The sequence below is a fragment of the Monodon monoceros genome, unplaced genomic scaffold (assembly GCF_005190385.1).
Source record: "Monodon monoceros isolate NGI ecotype Baffin Bay Population unplaced genomic scaffold, NGI_Narwhal_1 Super_Scaffold_5, whole genome shotgun sequence".
Taxonomy (NCBI): domain Eukaryota; kingdom Metazoa; phylum Chordata; class Mammalia; order Artiodactyla; family Monodontidae; genus Monodon; species Monodon monoceros.
In genome coordinates this window covers 108,546,392-108,565,081 of record NW_021703782.1, presented here as the reverse complement: position 1 = coordinate 108,565,081, position 18,690 = coordinate 108,546,392, and the positions used below count along the sequence as shown (strand labels likewise).

General features: G+C 48.7%; 1 protein-coding gene across 6 annotated transcripts in view; it reads left to right on the top strand.

Annotated features, from left to right (window-relative positions):
• Window positions 1-18,690, top strand: part of RAPGEF1 (Rap guanine nucleotide exchange factor 1) — a 119,898-nt gene that overhangs the window by 59,087 nt on the left and 42,121 nt on the right. For all 6 annotated transcript variants that reach the window (XM_029201620.1, XM_029201615.1, XM_029201617.1 and 3 more), the window contains 5 exons: window positions 10,769-10,857; window positions 11,578-11,730; window positions 12,170-12,293; window positions 12,677-12,860; window positions 13,955-14,455. In XM_029201620.1, the coding sequence (XP_029057453.1) occupies window positions 10,769-10,857; window positions 11,578-11,730; window positions 12,170-12,293; window positions 12,677-12,860; window positions 13,955-14,455 (1,051 nt within the window). The remainder of the gene's footprint in view (window positions 1-10,768; window positions 10,858-11,577; window positions 11,731-12,169; window positions 12,294-12,676; window positions 12,861-13,954; window positions 14,456-18,690) is intronic.

Below are 18,690 nucleotides of genomic sequence, written 5' to 3'. Positions count from 1 at the left end.
ATTCTCCCATTCCAGCCTCCCGGCCGCTCTCTGAGGTCAGCAGGGCAAGTGAGACGTGACCTGGGTCCCACTTCACCATCGGGGGGTGTGCGCTTCGGGCTCGCCTCACCTTGCTCTTCCTGTCCAGGCTTCTGGAAATGCTGTTATTGACAAGTGTTATCTTTCAGGTGACATTGTTAAGGATTCCTTCTACCAAATTGATTATAATTAGATGTTTCAAAACAAGTCAGAACATCCAAAATAGAAGAGAGAGAGTTAAGCGTGAAGCTTTGTGACATTCCCAAGTGCATTTCCTTTATGGAATCATTAACGTGCCACTGTATCAGCTGAAAAATTGTCTAAAAGAAAAGTTTCTCAGATTTTTCAAATTGACCAGGATAAGAGAGGGGGAGGGAGAGAGAAAGCGAGAGACACCTATTGATTATGAACCTGTCAGCGTCTGAACTTTTCCGGAATTGTTTTTAAAATACTGTAACCAGAACAAAGATTCTCTAGGTGAGGAGCTCTGTACGTTAAATTTTGTTTCATTTATTCAAGAAGCGTTTATTGAGAAACTCCTGTGTGCGGGGCAGCGTGATAGAATTGGGAATATAGTGATAAACAAAACTGGCACCGTCCCTGACCTGATGGAGCTTAGAATCTAAAGGCGGAAAAGGACAGCAATCGAAAACTTGTAATTGTATAATTATAACCAGGACTGGTGCTATAAAGGAAGAATGGCGTGTGATCTTACTTGGGTGTAGGGGGGACCTTCAATTTCAGGGTGATCAGAGACACTTCCCCAGGGAGAGACAGGCAGGCTAAAGCCTAAAGGATGAGCAGGAGCTGGCCTGTGTCACTAGGAGTTTTTCATAGTTGGAGTCAGTCAAGGCCACAGGGACGATTTAGACACTGTAATGTTGGCGTTTGCTGTTAAGGTCTCAACTGTAATCATAGCTAACGTGTATTACCCAACTGTAAAATGCTTATAACGACCTCCAAGGTGGGTGTGATCCCCTCCTTCACAGATGGGGAAACAGTCTCAGGCAGACCAGTAGTCAGTGGCAAGGGCATGATTCACACCCAGGCCTGCTGGACCCCAGACCCTGTGTTCTCACCATCACCCTCAGCTGCCACCCACAAGGAGGAAGATTCATGGTTCGGCCCAAGGGATTCAGTGTGTCTCCCCTCCAGGCCAGCTGGCCTCCAGCCGCTCTCACTGTCCCCGTCAGGCTTAGGACACCTTATAAGCTCCTGTCCTCATGGTGTGAGGGAGCTTCGGTGGGCTGGGAGGGACAGGACTGTGCAGAGGCGAGCTACATCCATGAGGGTGTCATCATCCCACTTGGAGGGAAAGTGTTGGCATGTTCCTGTAAACTGACTCACCATCTTCCAAGTTACTCATTCACTTGTTAAATGGAATTTTGCTTTTGAGGGTTGTAAAAGTGTTGTAAAGCAGGATTACTTTGTTTTTGTCCCTGAATGTGCAGTACCATCTATCATTTAAACCCCCACGTAAATGCCACTTGTTAGCTCTGTAACCTTGGGCAACTTAACTCAGGTCGAAGGATGGACCTCTCTTACTATCTAATCTGACCCAGGCAGGTGCTTTACCAATGGGAGCCTGAGTCACAGATGGTCATGACCGTCTGGAAGGAATTCAAAGGCCTTCACTTTCCCTTTGCTGTAGGAACCACCTCCAGCCTAGGTCTTGGCTGTTGGAGGACTGAGCTTCTCAAGGTCAAACAGATACACGAGTTTGTCCTTTCAAAACCAAGACCCCAACTCTTCCTAATCTCACCTTTTCAGCTTTTCTTCTTATCTCAGATGTACAGCTTCTTAACCCATCTCTCTGGACTCTGCTTTACCATCTCTGCAGACCTTCTTGGATCTCCCTTCTAAGACCTCCAGTCTCTTCCCCCACAACACACACACACGCGCGCGCACACACGCACACACGTTTTTTAATTGGAAGAAAAAAAAACACTGACCTGGGGGGAAACTTTGGAATACTTGCAGTTCTGTCATTTAACCATCACCACCCAAAAACTGGGCTTGTATACCAGATTCACCTTGAATAGCAGGAATATTTTGAAAGAAATATTTTCCTGACTGTATCAGTTAGGGTTAGACTTGACTGCAAGAAAATCCAGAATAATACTGGCTTCAAAAGGTAGAACTTTATTTCTCCTTCACGTATAAGAAGCTTACAGATAGGCAGACAGTCCAAGGCTAGTGTGGCATTTTCACAAAATGGCCAGGGATGTGGTCTCCTATCCTGCTTTCCCACCATCTTCACACATGGATTCCACCTCATGGTCCAAAATGGCTGTTACAGTCTCCATGAATTATGACTCCATTCCACCTAGCCAGGAAGAAAAGAGAGTAGGAAGTTGTGGCTTCTCCATTTAGGGGTGCTTCCTCAAAGGCCTCACAGAACTTTCACTTAACATTTTATTGGCCAGAACTTGGTCATATGCCCAAGTAAAATTCTGTTAATAAGGAAGAGCAGATACTGTGGGGCAACTAGCTATCTCTACCACACTGACATTTCAGATGAGCCACCTCTTTTATTCCTTGATCAGCCTATTTTAAAATTCTTATTTATGGGCTTCCATGGTGGCGCAGTGGTTGAGAGTCCGCCTGCTGATGCAGGGGACACGGGTTCGTGCCCCGGTCCGGGGGGATCCCACATGCTGCGGAGCGGCTGGGCCCGTGAGCCATGGTAGCTGGGCCTCTCACTGTTGTGGCCTCTCCCGTTGCGGAGTACAGGCTCCAGACACGCAGGCCCACGTACAGCAAAAAAAAAAAAAAATCTCATTTATGATGAATTTCAGACATTTGCAAAAAAGAGAACAGTATAATGTAACCCCATCACAGAACTTCCACAGTTGGCCATCTTGTTTCTTCCAGACCTCTTCCTACTCCCCTGGATTATTTGGAAGCGAATTCCAGGCATCATGCCCATTCACCTGTAAATACCTTAGTGCATATCTCTAGAATAAGGCAAACTTTTTCTGTAAAGGGCCAGGCAGTAAATATTTTAGGCTTCTGAGGCTACACATAGTCTCTACTGCATATTGGTCTGTTGCATATTCTTTGTTTGTTTTAATTTAATTTTTTTTAGCAAAGCATTCTTACCTTGAGGGCCTTACAGAAGCAAGCCCTGGGCTGGATTTGGCCTTCAGGGTATAGTTTGCTGTTTTCAAACAGTTTGGTTTTCAATTTCAGATCCAGATAAAGTCCAAACACTATAACTCATGAATATTTGTCTAAAGTCCTCCCTTCTCTGTATTTTTCTCCTTGCAACTTGTTTTTTTTAGGGAAGGGTTGTTTCTCTGAGAAGCCTCCCACACTCTGGTTTTGCTGATCACATCTATGCAGTGTTATTTAACATGTTCCTCTGTCCCTTGAGTTTCCTGCAAAACTAGGCTGAATCAGGTTCATGTTTTTGTATCTAGAAGAATGTTTCCTAGGTGCTGCCGTGCACTTCCATCTAGAGGCATCTTTCCTTTTTTGATGTTAATAGTCGTTGATGGTTATTGCCTAGATGGGTTAATTCCTTGGAGTTGCAAAATGATGACATTATAATTCTTTCTGCCATCCCTTCCTCATTCCTTAGCTGGAATACACTAAAAGAGACCTCCCTTTGTCAATCAAGGTTATCCTGCGTTATAATTCTCAGGGGGAAAGGCAGGATCAGTGCTTAATTCCTTCATTTACCAGTTATCAAAATGAGTGTTTCTTAGTATCATCTAACCTGACCATTGGATTGAGGTTTTGGGGTTTTTTTAAATTTATTTATTTGTATTTATTTATTTTTGGCTGTGTTGGGTCTTCGTTGCTGCGCACAGTCTTTCTCTAGTTGCGTCGAGCAGGGGCTACTCTTCATTGGGGTGCGCGGGCTTCTCATTGCGGTGGCTTCTCTTGTTGCAGAGCACAGGCTCGTGGCACGCAGGCTTCAGTAGTTGTGGCTCGTGGGCTCTAGAGCGCAGGCTCAGTAGTTGTGGCGCACGGGCTTAGCTGCTCTGCGGCATGTGGGATCTTCCCGGACCAGAGCTCGAACCCGTGTCCCCTGCATTGGCAGGCAGATTCTTAACCACTGAACCACCGGGGAAGCCCTGGATTGAGTTTTTTAATATAGCATTCTGAACTCAGGGATGTAAATAAACATAGTTTATATGTCCAGTCCATTGCAGTTATTATCCTTAGTGATGCTCAAGTCCCATCTTTGAACAGTGACGGCTTCTTCAGATTGTTTCCTGAGTTCATTTTGACGTGACCCCAGAAGTCTTTGATCGTTCTCTCACTTTGGGATGTGAAAAGGTGTTCCAGGTTCATCTTGTACTCACTTGTGTGTGTATGTGGTAATAGCTTTATTGAGATATAACGCCCATACCATATAGTTCACCCAGTTTAAAACGATTTAGTGATTTTTAGTATATTCACAGAGCTGTGCAGCCATCACCACAGTCAACTTTAGAACATTTTCATTGCCTCAGAAAGTAACCCCATACCCTTGTACTCTCCCCATACCCTGCCCCCATTTCTCTCCATTCCCCCAGCCTTAGGCAGCCACTGATCGAACTTTCTGGCTCTATAACTTTGCCCCTTTCTTTTTTTTTGACCATGTCACACAACATGCGGGATCTCAGTTCCCTGACCAGGGATCAAACCCACGTCCCCTGTAGAAGCGCAGAGTCTTAACCACTGGACCGCCAGGGAAGCCCCTAAACTTGCCTCTTCTACATACTTCATATAAATGGAATCATATACTGTGGGTCCTTTTGTGACTGACTCCTGTCACTTAGCATAATGTGTTCGAAGTTCATCCGTGTTTTAGCATGTATCAGTACTTCATTTCTTTTTATTGCCAAATAATATTCCATTACATGGATATACCACGTGTTATTTATTCATGGACATTTGGACGTTTCCAAATTTTGAGTAATGCTGCTGCAAACACTCGGGTACACGTCTTTGTGTGGATGTATGTTTTCATTTCTCTTGGTTACACGCCTAGGACTGCAGTTGCTGGGTCATATAATATCTCTGCGTGTGATCTCGTAACAAGCTACCAGACTATTTTAAATCCCTACCAGCAGCACGTGAGGGTTCCAGTTTCTCTGCATCCTCACCAGCGCTTGTTATCACTGGCTTTTTCTGATGTAGCCATCCTAGTGGGTGTGAAGTAGTATCTCACTGTGGTTTTTGATTTTCGTTTCCCTGATGGCTAATGATGGTGAGCATCTTTTCATGTGCTTATTGGCCATTTGTATATCTTATTTAGAGAAATATTTATTCAAGTCTTTTGCTTATTTTTAAATTGTGTTATTTATCTTTTTTTTATTATTGAGTTATAATTACCTTGTACATTTCTTACCACCGACCTGGAATCAGCCATTCCTTTAAGGAGCTCTGGTTGCCTTTATTGGGGAATGATGTTTAGAGACCTCACTCCAGGGTTCCTCATTGCTACTCATTGATCACATGTTTAGTTTCTTTAAGAGAAAATACATCTTGAGTTTATACCGGTTTTTACTTAACCTCATCAAGCTTATATCTTAATTTTCTTCCTCCCACACTGAAAATCCCCGTTTTAAAAAATATCAACATTTGTTTTTGACTCATTTTGTTTTTTCACAGTACAAACACAACAGTCTCAGAATAACACTAACCACCTCCATCAGTATGATTATTAGAAAGTATTAAAGATGTTTCAAAGTTATTTTTGACCTTCAGGTTATCCATCATTTTGCAGTCATTTGAAATAGTTCTTCTTGGTGTGTCTACATGGTCCCTCTTTATGTGGCATGTATTTGAGTATTTCCTGTGTGCAGTGGTCTGAGTATTCCACTACTTTACAAAGGAGGAGAAGGAGAGGGAAGAAGAAAGGGGGGGCTTCCCTGGTGGTGCAGTGGTTGAGAGTCCACCTGCCGATGCAGGGGACACGGGTTCGTGCCCCGGTCCGGGAAGATCCCACATGCCGCGAAGCGGCTGGGCCCGTGAGCCATGGCCGCTGAGCCTGCGTGTCCGGAGCCTGTGCTCCGCAATGGGAGAGGCCACAACAGTGAGAGGCCCACATACTGCAAAAAAAAAAAGAAGAAGAAGAAAGGGGGAAGAGACAGCAGGTTATGTGTAGTAGGAAATTGCCATGTAGGAATGTTGTGGATATACTTTCATAAGTCAGAGAAATCATCATGCTTCAATTTCAGCTTCATACGCTCAGGGTTTACGGGTACTTTTGTTGTTGTTTTTTCAAAATAATAGGGTGGCTTAAACTAAGATAAGCCCTCCCCAGCCTATTTTCTGAGCAGTTCACTAAGTATTTTTTCTAGTAAATCTGCTAACCTGAAGAACTGCACCGAACATGTACTGCTTTTTCATTCTCAAGTGTGTTGGGAGTAGAAGGACATCCTATCCAGCTAGGAGTTGTAGCAGCAGCATCTCCTTTCTGGACCCACACGTGTTCTACTTAGTTACAAATGTCAAGAGAAGGTCTTTCAATAATCTGTAAGCTTGTTTAGGGCCTTTTTTGGGGTGAACCCTGAAAACTTTCATTGTTCGAGTTGTAGTGTTTGGCCCCAGCTCATTATTTTGAAGACACAAGTGCCCAGTTTTAAAATTACGCCCCTCCCCCCATGCCATCCGGGCCTGGCACTGCTTCTGGGCTGGCCTCTTCAGCGTCTTTCAGGGTGGAATTTGAGATCTCCTCTGGCTGCCTTGTTTTCAGGCTGCTGTGAGCCTCCAGAAGCTGACTTGAGGAGTCACCGCCAGGCCAGTGCACTCTGGCACCTCGTCTGCTTTAGTGTTCTGTCTCCCTGAGCACATGTGAGAAGGAAGGCACTTCCTCTGCTCTGTCGCTGCCTCACCCCCACTTAGGATGTGGGCAGGGAAGGTCCCTTGTTGTCACCATAAGGGTCATACTGGGACTGGACAGCCCTGTGACTGCATTATGCCACTTCAGTTACAGGAAACTCCCCACTGGCCTGTACCCAGTGTCTTTGGTGAAGAACTCGTCTTAGGACCACTCACCGGTAGAGGGGCTGTGTCATGGCCATAAGCACAGGAGCCCATGGTGATAGAGGACAGACAGTGACAGGTTGGGATGCGGCCTGAGCAGGGGCAGCAGGCCCAGGCTGCGGGCGGGGCGCTTTCCAGTTAAAGTGCGTGTTCTCTCCACGTGAACCTGGAGGACTTGGGCCTCTCCTCGTGCAGCCCGTGTCCCCTCTGCCAGGCAGGGGCCAAGGAGACAAAAACAGATAGGACTGTTTCTTACCTGAGCACCGAGCTGTGCTTTGACTGGATGAAGGTCATCTAAGATGGAAGTGTCTCTGTGATCACTCTCAATATGAGTAGAATGAACATGGAAATAAAGTATTGTGTATTTAGAAAGGTGCTCTTCCGGGTACCTTTCGGGCTTTGAAAACTGCTTTTCGGTGAACTGGCGGTTGTCAGCTGCCGGCTCTGGACACAGCCTCATGTGCCGTCTCTCTCAGTCTTTCCTAACCTGTGCCTCAGGAGGATTGGAAAGTCTGACATCCTCTCAGAAATCTGGCTTCAGTAGGGAGAGTTGGGCTCTGGCCAGGTTACAAACGGTCGGCTCTGAAGGAGATGAGGGTGTTGGCACAGTCGCCGGGTACGTGCACATTCTAAGGGTGCCCTTCTGCCTGTGAGAGAGAAGCCAGGCTGAGAGTGAAAGACCTTCTGGCTGGTGTGTTTGTGTTTGGGCTGGAAGGTCATGGTGAATATGGAAAGCTGCCCCCTCCTGTGATGGTCTGTTGGGCCTGGGGTGAAGGAGGGTAAGTTCTGGGATCTGACTTTGTCTTGGAATTCGGGTGCCCACTTGCACATGTGTGCCTGTCATTGCGTGGTTCTTTTGCCATCGTTCTTTAGTTGAGTTCACACAGCTGCCTCTCCAGAAAGATGGCATTCTAATTATAATTGCTCAGGAATCAATGAAGAATTAGTGGAATTTTGTCCTGCCTCAGCAGATGCAAGCGTACAGGCTCCTCCCTTTTCCTTTGCCCTGCTTGTAAAGAGAGTGAGCTTGAGTGTGGCGCTTCCAAGGCACTTTGACTCCCTCTGATGCTGTGATGCTCTTCTGTGTGGCCTGGTGATGGGCTTCTTGGATGAACGGCCTTCCGCACCCTCCTCTAGGCGATGGGGTGCAGGGGGCCTGCCTCCACGCCACTTGCTCTCTCTTCTAATTACGTCGTCTCTTGTCTCTCCACCTTGTCTGTAATCACCAGCTAGTTAACTGTTCCTTAAATATTTGCGAGATTATGTTTAACTCCTAGATGGTGATAACAGGAAAATGCCAACCTTCTCCTTTCTTCTTCCAGTACTTGATTCTTGGCGATCTCAACCCTCCACGTTTCTCCAGGAATAGGCATCGAAACTATTACAGAGTGGGGTGACACTGATTCTGATTATATGGAGTATGCCTTATTTTTCTTTTAATTCGTATTTCAGAAGTAATACACGTTCATTGTAGCAAAGTAAGAAAAAGCAGAGAAGCAAAAACAAGAAAATAAGGGGTGTTTCATAGCCATATTTTTTCCTATACGTGTGTTCTTGGTTTTTTTTGTTTCCAGAACATACTGTGTATACACCAGTGTACCATCTGGGCTGTTTTACCACTTAACATTGTATTGTCTTTCCACGCTATCATATATTCTTGTGAGGTTTTGTTTTGTTTTGTTTTTTTGCCGTGTGTGGGCCTCTCACTGTTGTGGCCTCTCCCGTTGCGGAGCACAGGCTCCGGACGCGCAGGCTCAGCGGCCATGGCTCACGGGCCCAGCCGCTCCACGGCATGTGGGGTCTTCCCGGACAGGGGCACGAACCCGTGTCCCCTGCATCGGCAGGCAGACTCTCAACCACTGCGCCACCAGGGGAGCCCTCTCGTGAGATTTTAATGGTAATATGATGGTCCCTTGTTAAGTCTGTCTTAGTTTATGTCATCAGCGCCTCGTACTGAATATTTAATTATGGAATATTGAGTCGTCTGATTGCCTGCTGCCCGGAATGCTGCAGTGAACATTCTTCGTGGCTTAATGTTTGTACACATCCGTGTCATTTTCCTTGGGCTGAATTACTGTAAAACGTATGCAAATATTTAAAGCTTTTTATGTATACTGACAAGTCACCTTTTAGAAAAGCTATCCAAAGCATTACTTCCATCCATCATAGTAACTCTTTGCCTTACCACACTTGTCGGGATTCCTGTGTGGGGTGTTTTGAGTTGGGAGAGGCTTTGCAGTCTGATTTGGGGGCACACTGCTGTATTACCCACCTTCTTCCGTTGCTGCCTCCTCTGTAACTTTAGAAATAGATGTTCATGCTGAAAGCCTGAACTTCTCATGTGACACAGGTAGGTCCTACCCAGGTTTGCATCAACAGGGCAATGAATGAAGAGATTGTGGGTTTATCCATATACTGGAATACAACTCAGCAACATCACGGAACACACTACTCATGCACACAGAGACCTGGGTGTTTACACTGAGCAAAAGAGGATCGACAAATAGAGATAGAGAGTGGATTAGTGGTTGTGGGTCCGGGAGGGCTGGGGAGACATGAGGAGGGACCACGGAAAGGTCCAGAGTTTGTTTTGGAAGTAATAATGAGTCCTAAAATGGATTGTGTTGGTGGTTGCACAACACTGTGAACAGACTAAAAACCATTGCATTGCACACTTTAAATGGCTGAATTTTGGGCTTCCCTGGTGGCCCAGTGGTTGAGAGTCCGCCTGCCGATGCAGGGGACGCGGGTTCGTGCCCCGGTCCGGGAAGATCCCACATGCCGCAGAGCGGCTGGGCCCATGAGCCATGGCCGCTGAGCCTGCGCGTCCGGAGCCTGTGCTCCGCAACGGGAGAGGCCACAACAGTGAGAGGCCCGCGTACAGAGGAAAAAAAAAAGGCTGAATTTTATGGCCTAAAGCTGTTCAGAAAAAGAAGATGGACACCAAAGAGTACATACTGTATGGTTCCACTTATTTCAAGTTCTAGGCAGAAGTGATCCAAGAAACAGAAGTGATCCAAGAAACAGAAGTGAAAAAGTGGTTGCGATGGGGCAGATTGACTGGAGAAGGTGGTGGGAACGTTCTGCATTTTTGAGTGATTCTTGTATGGTGTATGCAATCACCGAAACTCATCACATTGGAGGAAGATGCATTCTAGTTGAAAAAACCAAGTAGGCCCTAATCACCTTTTTTTTTTTTTTTCCTATTTAAAAAAATATTTTCTAAAGTCATTTCTCTGCCGGGTAATATGCCCTAAACTTTCTGTCCATCGACAAAGATTCCCACCAGTCATTTCAGGATATCTGCTGCTGCCACACCCATGGCCAGCTCACTCTGGGAAACCACCTTCCCCAAGACCAGAGGTTTGATTGTTAGTAAGCAGCGTCCTGCACATCGTATAATGGCTTCAGAGAACTAAAGGGTAGTAGTTCTTCCTCCACAAACCGACTGGCAGTTGTTCTGCCAGGAGTTTGGTCTGTGTGATGAACTTAGTCATTCTGAGACAGTGGGGCTTGTCATTTCCCCCTTCCAAAAGGAAGTGCCTTTATGCACTTGAAACTTTCAGTGTGCTGTGCGGGTATTTTTGGAGGGTAGGGGACGTTTTGGGAAGTCAGGCAGATTACCTAAGTCAAATCATACTTGCACTTATGGTGAGTGAGGAATCTGTGGGCAGTGGAGGACAGACAGCTGACCCACCTGGTTGGGAACATTCACGGTGAGGAACCTTCCTCGTGTCTCACTGCTTTTCTCTTGTGTGGGGTGTAGGAGCTTGTCAGACTTACCATCGAGAAGCAGGGGCATCCGTCTCCAACAAGCCCAGTGAAACCCAGTTCCCCAGCCTGCAAACCCGACGGGTGAGTGCTGACCAGACCCTCCAGTATCTGGGGTCACGGTTGATCTACACTTGAGAAAGAAGGGGAGCCAGGTCCGGAGCCCACATCAGGCAGGCCCTGTGAGGCCCACATTCCCTTCTCAGTGAATTCTGGGTAAGAGCCTGCATTACTTTAAAGTGTGTGTAGCTCACACCCATTCTGAAGAATTGCCTGGTCTCCAGGTTAATAGTCAGCATGACCTTTTCTAAGGATAGTGTGTGATGTCAAAACCCACCTATACTTTTCTTGACCAGCTTCCTCCCATAATTAGAAAGAACTTTGAAGGGTTGGGTTTTAGGGGTTTGACTTGAGAGCATTTAACTTTATCAGGAAAGGAAACTGAGGGTGTAATGTGGACAGTTACAAGGCCTTGCAATAATTTCTACTACAAGCCCCTAGTAAAAATATAAAACCTACACTTGGAGCATTTTAGAACATCATCTAGTCCAGAGATTCCTCTTACAGATGAGGAAACTGAGGTGCAGAGGCAGGGGGACTTGGCCAAGCTTCTGCTGTTTGTGGGTGATCGAACCAGACTTGAAACCCCATCTCTGCCTTGGAGCCCAGGGCACAGTGTCAGCTCTGTGTCCAGGGCACCTCCGTCCCTGTCCCCCCATGACTTCCCTGCCCTGGTCACATCCTCACGCTCTCAGGACCTTCTCTGTGGCCTTCTGTAACCCCGAGTTCTCTTCAACTCTCCAGCCAGTCTGAGCTCCCCTTGACAGATCGAGAGATGGAGATTCTAAACAAGACGACCGGCCTGTCGCAGTCGGCCGAGGGGCTCCCAGATTCCACGGATGAAGAGGTCGCGCCCCCCAAACCCCCCTTACCTGGCATTCGTGTGGTTGATAATAGGTAATTTTCTGTTTTTCTAGCACCCTCCTCTATTTATGTCATAATTTCATGAATGGATGGGTAGGATGAGCCAAAAAGAAGACGGTGCCATTAGGGTCAGAACCTGCTCTTTGGGCACCTTGGCGGTTTGACCTTCCTCCGGAGGGGCGTCTCCAGAGGACGCGAGCCTGGCCCAGCGCCCTCCCTTGTCCTGCACCCTGAGAACTCCCAACCGCTTGCCTTTTAGCCTTAACCAAGCAAAAACTGGTACCATTTGTTACGAAAAGAAAAGCAAGAACTTTGGATACTAGTTTTTTGGCACTGATGGGATGGGAGTTGAAAGTGTGAAAAGCAGGTGTGAAGTGTCTGATAATGAAAGAACCCACCTCCCATACCCCAGTATCTGTTTAAAGCATTTTGTGGGGTGTCTGGTTTGATAGGGTTCCTTGCTCTGTTTCAGTCCTCCACCGGCATTGCCACCGAAGAAGAGACAGTCGGCTCCATCCCCTACCCGAGTGGCCGTCGTGGCCCCCATGAGTCGAGCCACCAGTGGCTCCAGTTTGCCTGTTGGAATTAATAGGCAGGTAATTAGCTCCATCTAGAAAGGCAGAGGAAGGCTTCAGGTCTGGGGATTTGGTTCCTGAAGCTGAGAGAAACCCAGTGGTCTTCAGTCCCTGGCGTTGGTCAGGAGGAGCTCTCCGCACTGGGGTGGAAGTTCCCTCACGGGGTGGGGAGGCCGAGACCGGCCCCAGGGCCTCCCTCGCACTGAGCTCTGAGCGCTGGCACAGGCCCTCTTTCTCAGGAGGCGCAGAAGTGGCGTTCACAGCCTACAGCAAAGACGGGCCTTTCCAGCAGGTTGCTGAGCCTGCCGGTATCTCCTTCTCCGAGTAAACGTACCGGCTCCCTCCCCTGGTCTCTGCCACCATTTCCCAGGAGTGACTTGGTTTGTTTTCGTTTTTGCCGGGAGGATTTTGACGTGGACTGTTACGCACAGAGACGACTGTCGGGCGGCAGCCACTCGTATGGCGGCGAGTCGCCCCGCCTGTCCCCCTGCAGCAGCATAGGCAAGCTCAGCAAGTCGGACGAGCAGCTGTCGTCTCTGGACAGGGACAGCGGGCGGTGCTCCCGGAACACAAGCTGTGAGACTCTAGGTGAGCTGCCGGCATCGCGGCCACCACTGCTGGCTCATCGTCTCTCCGGGGCTGTTTTGGGCTCAGACAGTGATGCCGGTCATTGGCTCTGTTGACCTTGGCCAAGTCACTCAAAATCCGAGCCTCAGTTTCCTCATCTGCAAAATGAGGCTACCAGCGTCAGCCTCTGAAGGGGCTGGAAGTTCAAGTGGGGGAGCAGTGCGAAGCCCCATGGCAGCCGTTACTTCAGTTAGCCTGCCAGTGTGCCGTTTGAATCCCTTTGCCAGAATTCAGAGCCGTCTGTGCTCAGAGCCCCTGCCCACTTCTGACGGAGGGCGAAGGCAAGGGAGCTGGCCTCGGGCGGTGGGGCCCAGTGAGGGTCTGGCGTGCAGTTCGGCAGGAGGCCTACAGAGCACTGAGCTGTCCATGTCCCCACGAACTAGATACTTCACTTCTGAGAGTTTATCTTAAGAACATAATCAGAGATTTATGGCAAGATTTCTGTCCAAAGACATTAATCTCAGCATTATTAAGAGTAATGATGATAAACTGGAAAGAATCTACTACTCAGTGATAGGAAATCAGGAGACTTACGATACATTCATTTGGTGGAATAATACACAGCTGTATTAAAAACCAATTATGATATAGTGATCAGCGGACAAAATCCAAGACCACTTATATAGTGTTTTCTCAGAGTTTAAAAAGAAAAAAAAATCCAAGGGAAAAAAGACTTTTAAGGAAATATATCCAGTGGTAAGCAGAGATTATAGTTAGATTATGGGATTTTGGGTGATTTTTATTTTCTCAATAGGGTTTTTTGGCCACCTTTTCTACAGTGGTCATGCATTTTTCTTTTTTTAAGTAAGAAACTTTTAAAAATCCAGGAAAGTACAAAGAATTGGATAGCAAACAGTCAAATTCCCATCTGGTTTTACTTTTATAAGCAGGAGAAAAATGAAAAATATAAAGTAAAGTGAGAGTCTTTGCGGATGAGATGGGAGATGTGTTTTGGCCACTCTAAAGAGCAGCGCTGGGTCAGGGAAGAAACGTGGGAGCTTTTCTTTCTGTGGGGGCTGGTGGCTCACAGTATGTTTCTCCTGTTGTGAACGCAGATCATTACGACCCTGACTACGAATTCCTCCAGCAAGACCTCTCTAACGCAGACCAGATACCTCAGCAAGTGGCCTGTAACCTCAGCCCGTTGCCAGAGTCCTTGGGGGAGTCTGGGTCTCCGTTTCTCGGCCATCCTTTCCAGTTGCCTCTGGGCAGCTGTCCCCAGCCAGAGGGGCCCTCGGCCCCAGGGCAGCAGATGGACGTGCCGCCTGCTCTTCCCGAGAAGAAGCGCAGGAGCGCGGCCTCCCAGATGGCGGACAGCTCTGGCTGCAGGGCGTCCTACGAGCGGCACCCCTCGCAGTACGACAACATCTCCGAGGAGGACCTGCAGAACCCGGCCTCGGTCCAGTCCGTCCCCTTCACGCCCTTTGCTGCTATTCTTCCCTTTCAGCAAGGAGGTTCCTCAGCCTCTGTTGAATTTGTGGGTGATTTCACTGTTCCTGAATCAACAGGTGACCCAGAAAAACCTCCTCCTCTACCAGAGAAGAAAAACAAACACAGTAAGCTTTTGTTGAGCTATTGTCGGGAAGCACCTTTTGTAACCTAAAATGGTGTTTTATTGAAACATTAGATCAGAATCAAACCAGTGGCCTCGTAATTTCATAAAAGGTAGAACCACAGGTATGTGGACACTTACAGGAGCCTTGTGTTGTCAGTACTGGGAATCATTTCTAAAGCCTGATAAGCTGACCTCTCCTTTTGGTCTCGACAGAACCTCAGGTCTGGTCTCCACAGAGTATTTGGCCTCTTGTAGATGGCAGTCAGTTGACCTTCTGGCCCGAACACGTGGTGACAGAGAGAAACAAATATCACGGCATTACTTCTGGGTAAAGCAGAACAGACATTTGAATTAAAATAGCCCTGATCGCACCCACAGGGGTTTTCTAAGGCTCCCTGAAATGCAGGGGGCTGTTTAGCGAGAACCCTGGTACCGCTCTGTGTTCTGTTTGCAGACCCTGAAATGTCACGTCACCACTTGGAATCTGAGATTGCTTGGTTGGAGTTGCTGAGGACACTTCTTGGACCAGATGATCTGATATATGATGTTATTAGGGCCCAGGGGTAGAGCTGAAATTTCGGATTTTTGTATTTTGAATATTTTCCAAGGTCCTAAGTAGAGTTCTGCAGGGATTTGCTTTTCTGCTGGCTCCCCGACTGCTCTGTGTTGCCTGTCTCTCTGCCCCGCCCTCTCCCCACGTCACCCGCACGGCTCTGCCTCATCTTCCCTGGGCAGACTGGCTGTCAGTGTTCCAGTATGTGTGTGGCCACATCAGCCCACAGCCCCAGGATTCCCTGGCCTCAGTGGAAACATCCAGCAGATGACTTCTGTGACCTGGAAGTTGAGAATCCATTCCAAATTCCCAAGCGAGAGCGTCTGACTGGCCCTGCCGAGAGCGGCCCGTTCTCAGAAGGGGAGACCTGGCCTTAGTTACCGCACTGGGTGTCGCCCAGCTTGTATAATGGCCTCGGTGGTATGGTCCCCCAGCTGGAGGGAGAGCTGGCTCTGTAGGGCTAATGATGTCGTTCCCGTCTGTCATGTAAGTTCACTCACTAGAAACCAGGCCGCTAGTAGAGGGAGCTGCAAGCAGCAACGCCAGGAACGTCTCCTTCTGCGCCTGTCTACACGCAGAGGCGTCTAAAGAGCCATGGGCCTCTCCCCTCCACCCACCTGGCCTGACTTGAGCAGCGTGCCCTTGAGGGCTCGCACCCTTGCCTGTCCTTTCCTAGGAATCTTCTGGACCCAGGCCAAGAGCAGGCTTGCATCTGTGCAAACCACAGCAGATTTGTGGTGCCGCCTGGCTGGGGAGCCAGGAGCCTCGCCCTCTGAGCTCTTAGACCAGGTGTGGGCAGCCGGCTTCAGGCAGAGAAGAAAAGGAAAGGGGGAGGCGTCCGTTGTTGCCTTTTGAATAGCCTCAAGTCTCCTGTGGCTGAAAATATTTCCTATTAATTTAGGCATCCATTTCTAGGCTCTATGTCATCTGTAAACGTCTGTAGCTCTTGTGCCTGCAAACCTCTAAAATCTACTGAGCGCTTCCGGTGTGGCACCCTTGACATACTCTGACATACTCTGTCGTATTCGTCCTTACCAACCTCCTGGCTGGCCGGGTGTCATTAGCCCCCTTTTTATAGCTGAAGAAACTGGAGCTCAAAGGAACTGAGCCTCTGCCCAAGATCAGATCAGCAAGGAAGTGGGTGGCAGATGTGGGTTTCTGAGCAGTGTTTTCCTAGCTCAACTCACTGCCTCCCAGGCTGAGGAGGAAGGCCTCCCCCCACTTCCCTGAGCCCTGTGCCAGCTTACAGTAGGAACCCCTGCACAGCTGGTGGCCTCCTCTGTGCCCTGTGAAAGGACCCCTGACTTGAGGCTCCCTGAGGCTCAGTCCTAGTCTCAAGTCTGCTCTTCACTTCCCGAGAGGACCCTTGAAGAGTTCCAATCTGTGGCCCCGTGGAAAACTCCTCACAGAGTTGCTTTGAAGGAAAGGAGGAGATAATCATCACCTTTATACTTGGCTAACGCTGGACAAAGCTTGTGCACGCGCAGCCTCGGTGTCAGAGAATATCCCCGTCCTTTGGGTTGCTCTGAGGGTCCCCGGCCCTGTGAGCCCCTTGTGCCAGACAAGCTTCCTCATCGCTGTCTGCCCATAGCCCCAGGTGCCCACTGGGCCTTCCCAGTGATGCCGGTGGCTGTAGTCTCTGGGCCCTTGTGCTGGGCTACCTTTGAAGTGGACTGGTCCTCCTTGATTCTAGAAGGTGGCGACCATCGCTGCTGCTTCTCTGTGCTTGGTTAGCAGCTCTCTACAAGGACCTCAACATCAAGGAGTTCATGGCGCTCCTGAAAAGATCGCAGCCTTGCTGAAGCTTTCAGTTTTGGTCAGGCAGAGGCGGTTGCATTCAGGCTCCTTAGGGAGAAATTCGTGGGCATTTGGGGTCGTCTTCATGGTTTGCATCTTGCCCTGGAACCCAGTGGTGTTGCTTGTGCAGTGTTAGAGAAAAGGCGATGTGGGGTTCCAGGGGGACTGCAAGCTGCACTTCTCTTTGAGAAGCACCGGTTTTATGGGGGAAACCACCTTTTACAGCCAAGCTCCACTCTGTGCTTTCTGGAGCTGAGATGTTCTTACTGATTCCTTTAAATAAAGAAGGTAACTTTGAACCCCTCTTTCAGTGTAGGGTGCTAGAAAGATGTATTTGGAGAAAGGCATTTCCTGTCTACCTTGACCCCATTGAGGTACAGAGAAGAAAAAGACCATCTCCCTACCTTCACAGCTGCCTTCCCCAGCAAAGTATCTCTGTCCTTTCATTTCTGACTGGTTTAGGTCTCCAGTTAAGCCCAACTTTCTGGTTATTTGAAAATACGAAGTTAAGCCCTGCAAACTTGTTCTTGCCATGGTTTCTTAGTATCTGAACTTTGGCTTCACCTAGCAGGTGCTCGCATCCCTTCACCTCCCTCTTAGTTCGTGCGCGGTAACTCTGTAAATAAGTTAGTACTTATTTCTGACGCAGGTATTGAGGGGCGCAACGGTGCCTTTCCCTCCAAACACGCGTCTGTATAGAGGATGCCCTAACACCCAGGAGCTTCCTCCGCTACCTAGAGAAGGGGAAGGGCGGAGCAGTTCCGGCCTGCCTTGACCTTGACTTTGTGACAGGGAGTGGAAAGTGCGAGATCCCATCCACACAGGTAGATTGGGGTTGGAGAAAGGGCTTCTGCTCCAGTCCAGCCTCACAGCTACGGACACCAGATGACGGCTCTGTCAGGTCCAGACTGTCATTTCTCCCAGAACCCTCTGGAGTCTACAGAAAGGCCTGGCTCAGAAGATGGGGCTTGGATCACTAACCTCCAAAAGTCAGAAATAAAGTATACGCTGATGCCCTCACGTGAGGGCTGAGGGCTTCACACCTGCCGCAGAGCCGCTGTCTGCGGCCAAGGGCTCCGTCGGTGGCGCCACACTGCCGGTGAGGGAGCCTGCCTGCTGTGCGGGCCCCGCAGGTGCAGGCAGCTGCGCCGTGAGGCCGCAGCTCCGGGACAGATGGCCACAGTGGCAAGGGCTAGGACTGCTTTTTTTTTTTTTTTTTTTAGCATCTTTATTGGAGTATAATTGCTTTACAATGGTGTGTTAATTTCTGCTTTATAACAAAGTGAATCAGCTATACATGTATCCCCATATCCCCTCCTCCTCGCGTCTCCCTCCCGCCCTCCCTATCTCACCCCTCTAGGTGGTCACAGAGCACCGGGGCTAGGACTTCTTAAAGGGCTTGTAGAGAGGAGGATCCTTATGTTTCAATGTGAGCACTTCTTTTCTCACTATTCATCCCTCTGTACAGAGGATGTTCCTTAGAACCTCTGGGCTTGGAGGGGGAGAACTGAGCTTAGTGACTGTTATTTCTCGCCTACCCAGCGGGTGCTCTGCAAGACCCACCCCCCGGGGCTGCAGCCTGGTTCAGCAAGTCACTGAGCAGGGACAGATGCGGGAGGGACATGCGTTCTCTTCATTCATTCATCCTGTAAATATGTGTGGACACCTACTGTGTGTTAGGCACCGCTGATACAGCAGCCGACAGGACAGACAAGGTCCCTGCCCTCCTGCAGCTTCAGCTCTTGAGTGAGAGGCAGTAAGTCCTGTTGCACCTGCTTTGGAGATTCTTCCTGAACCAAACCACTCTCACCCCCACCCCCACCGCGGCCTTTCACCTGAGCAAGCACAGCCGCCCAGAACCGTCTTCCCAAGACGAAGCAGCTCCG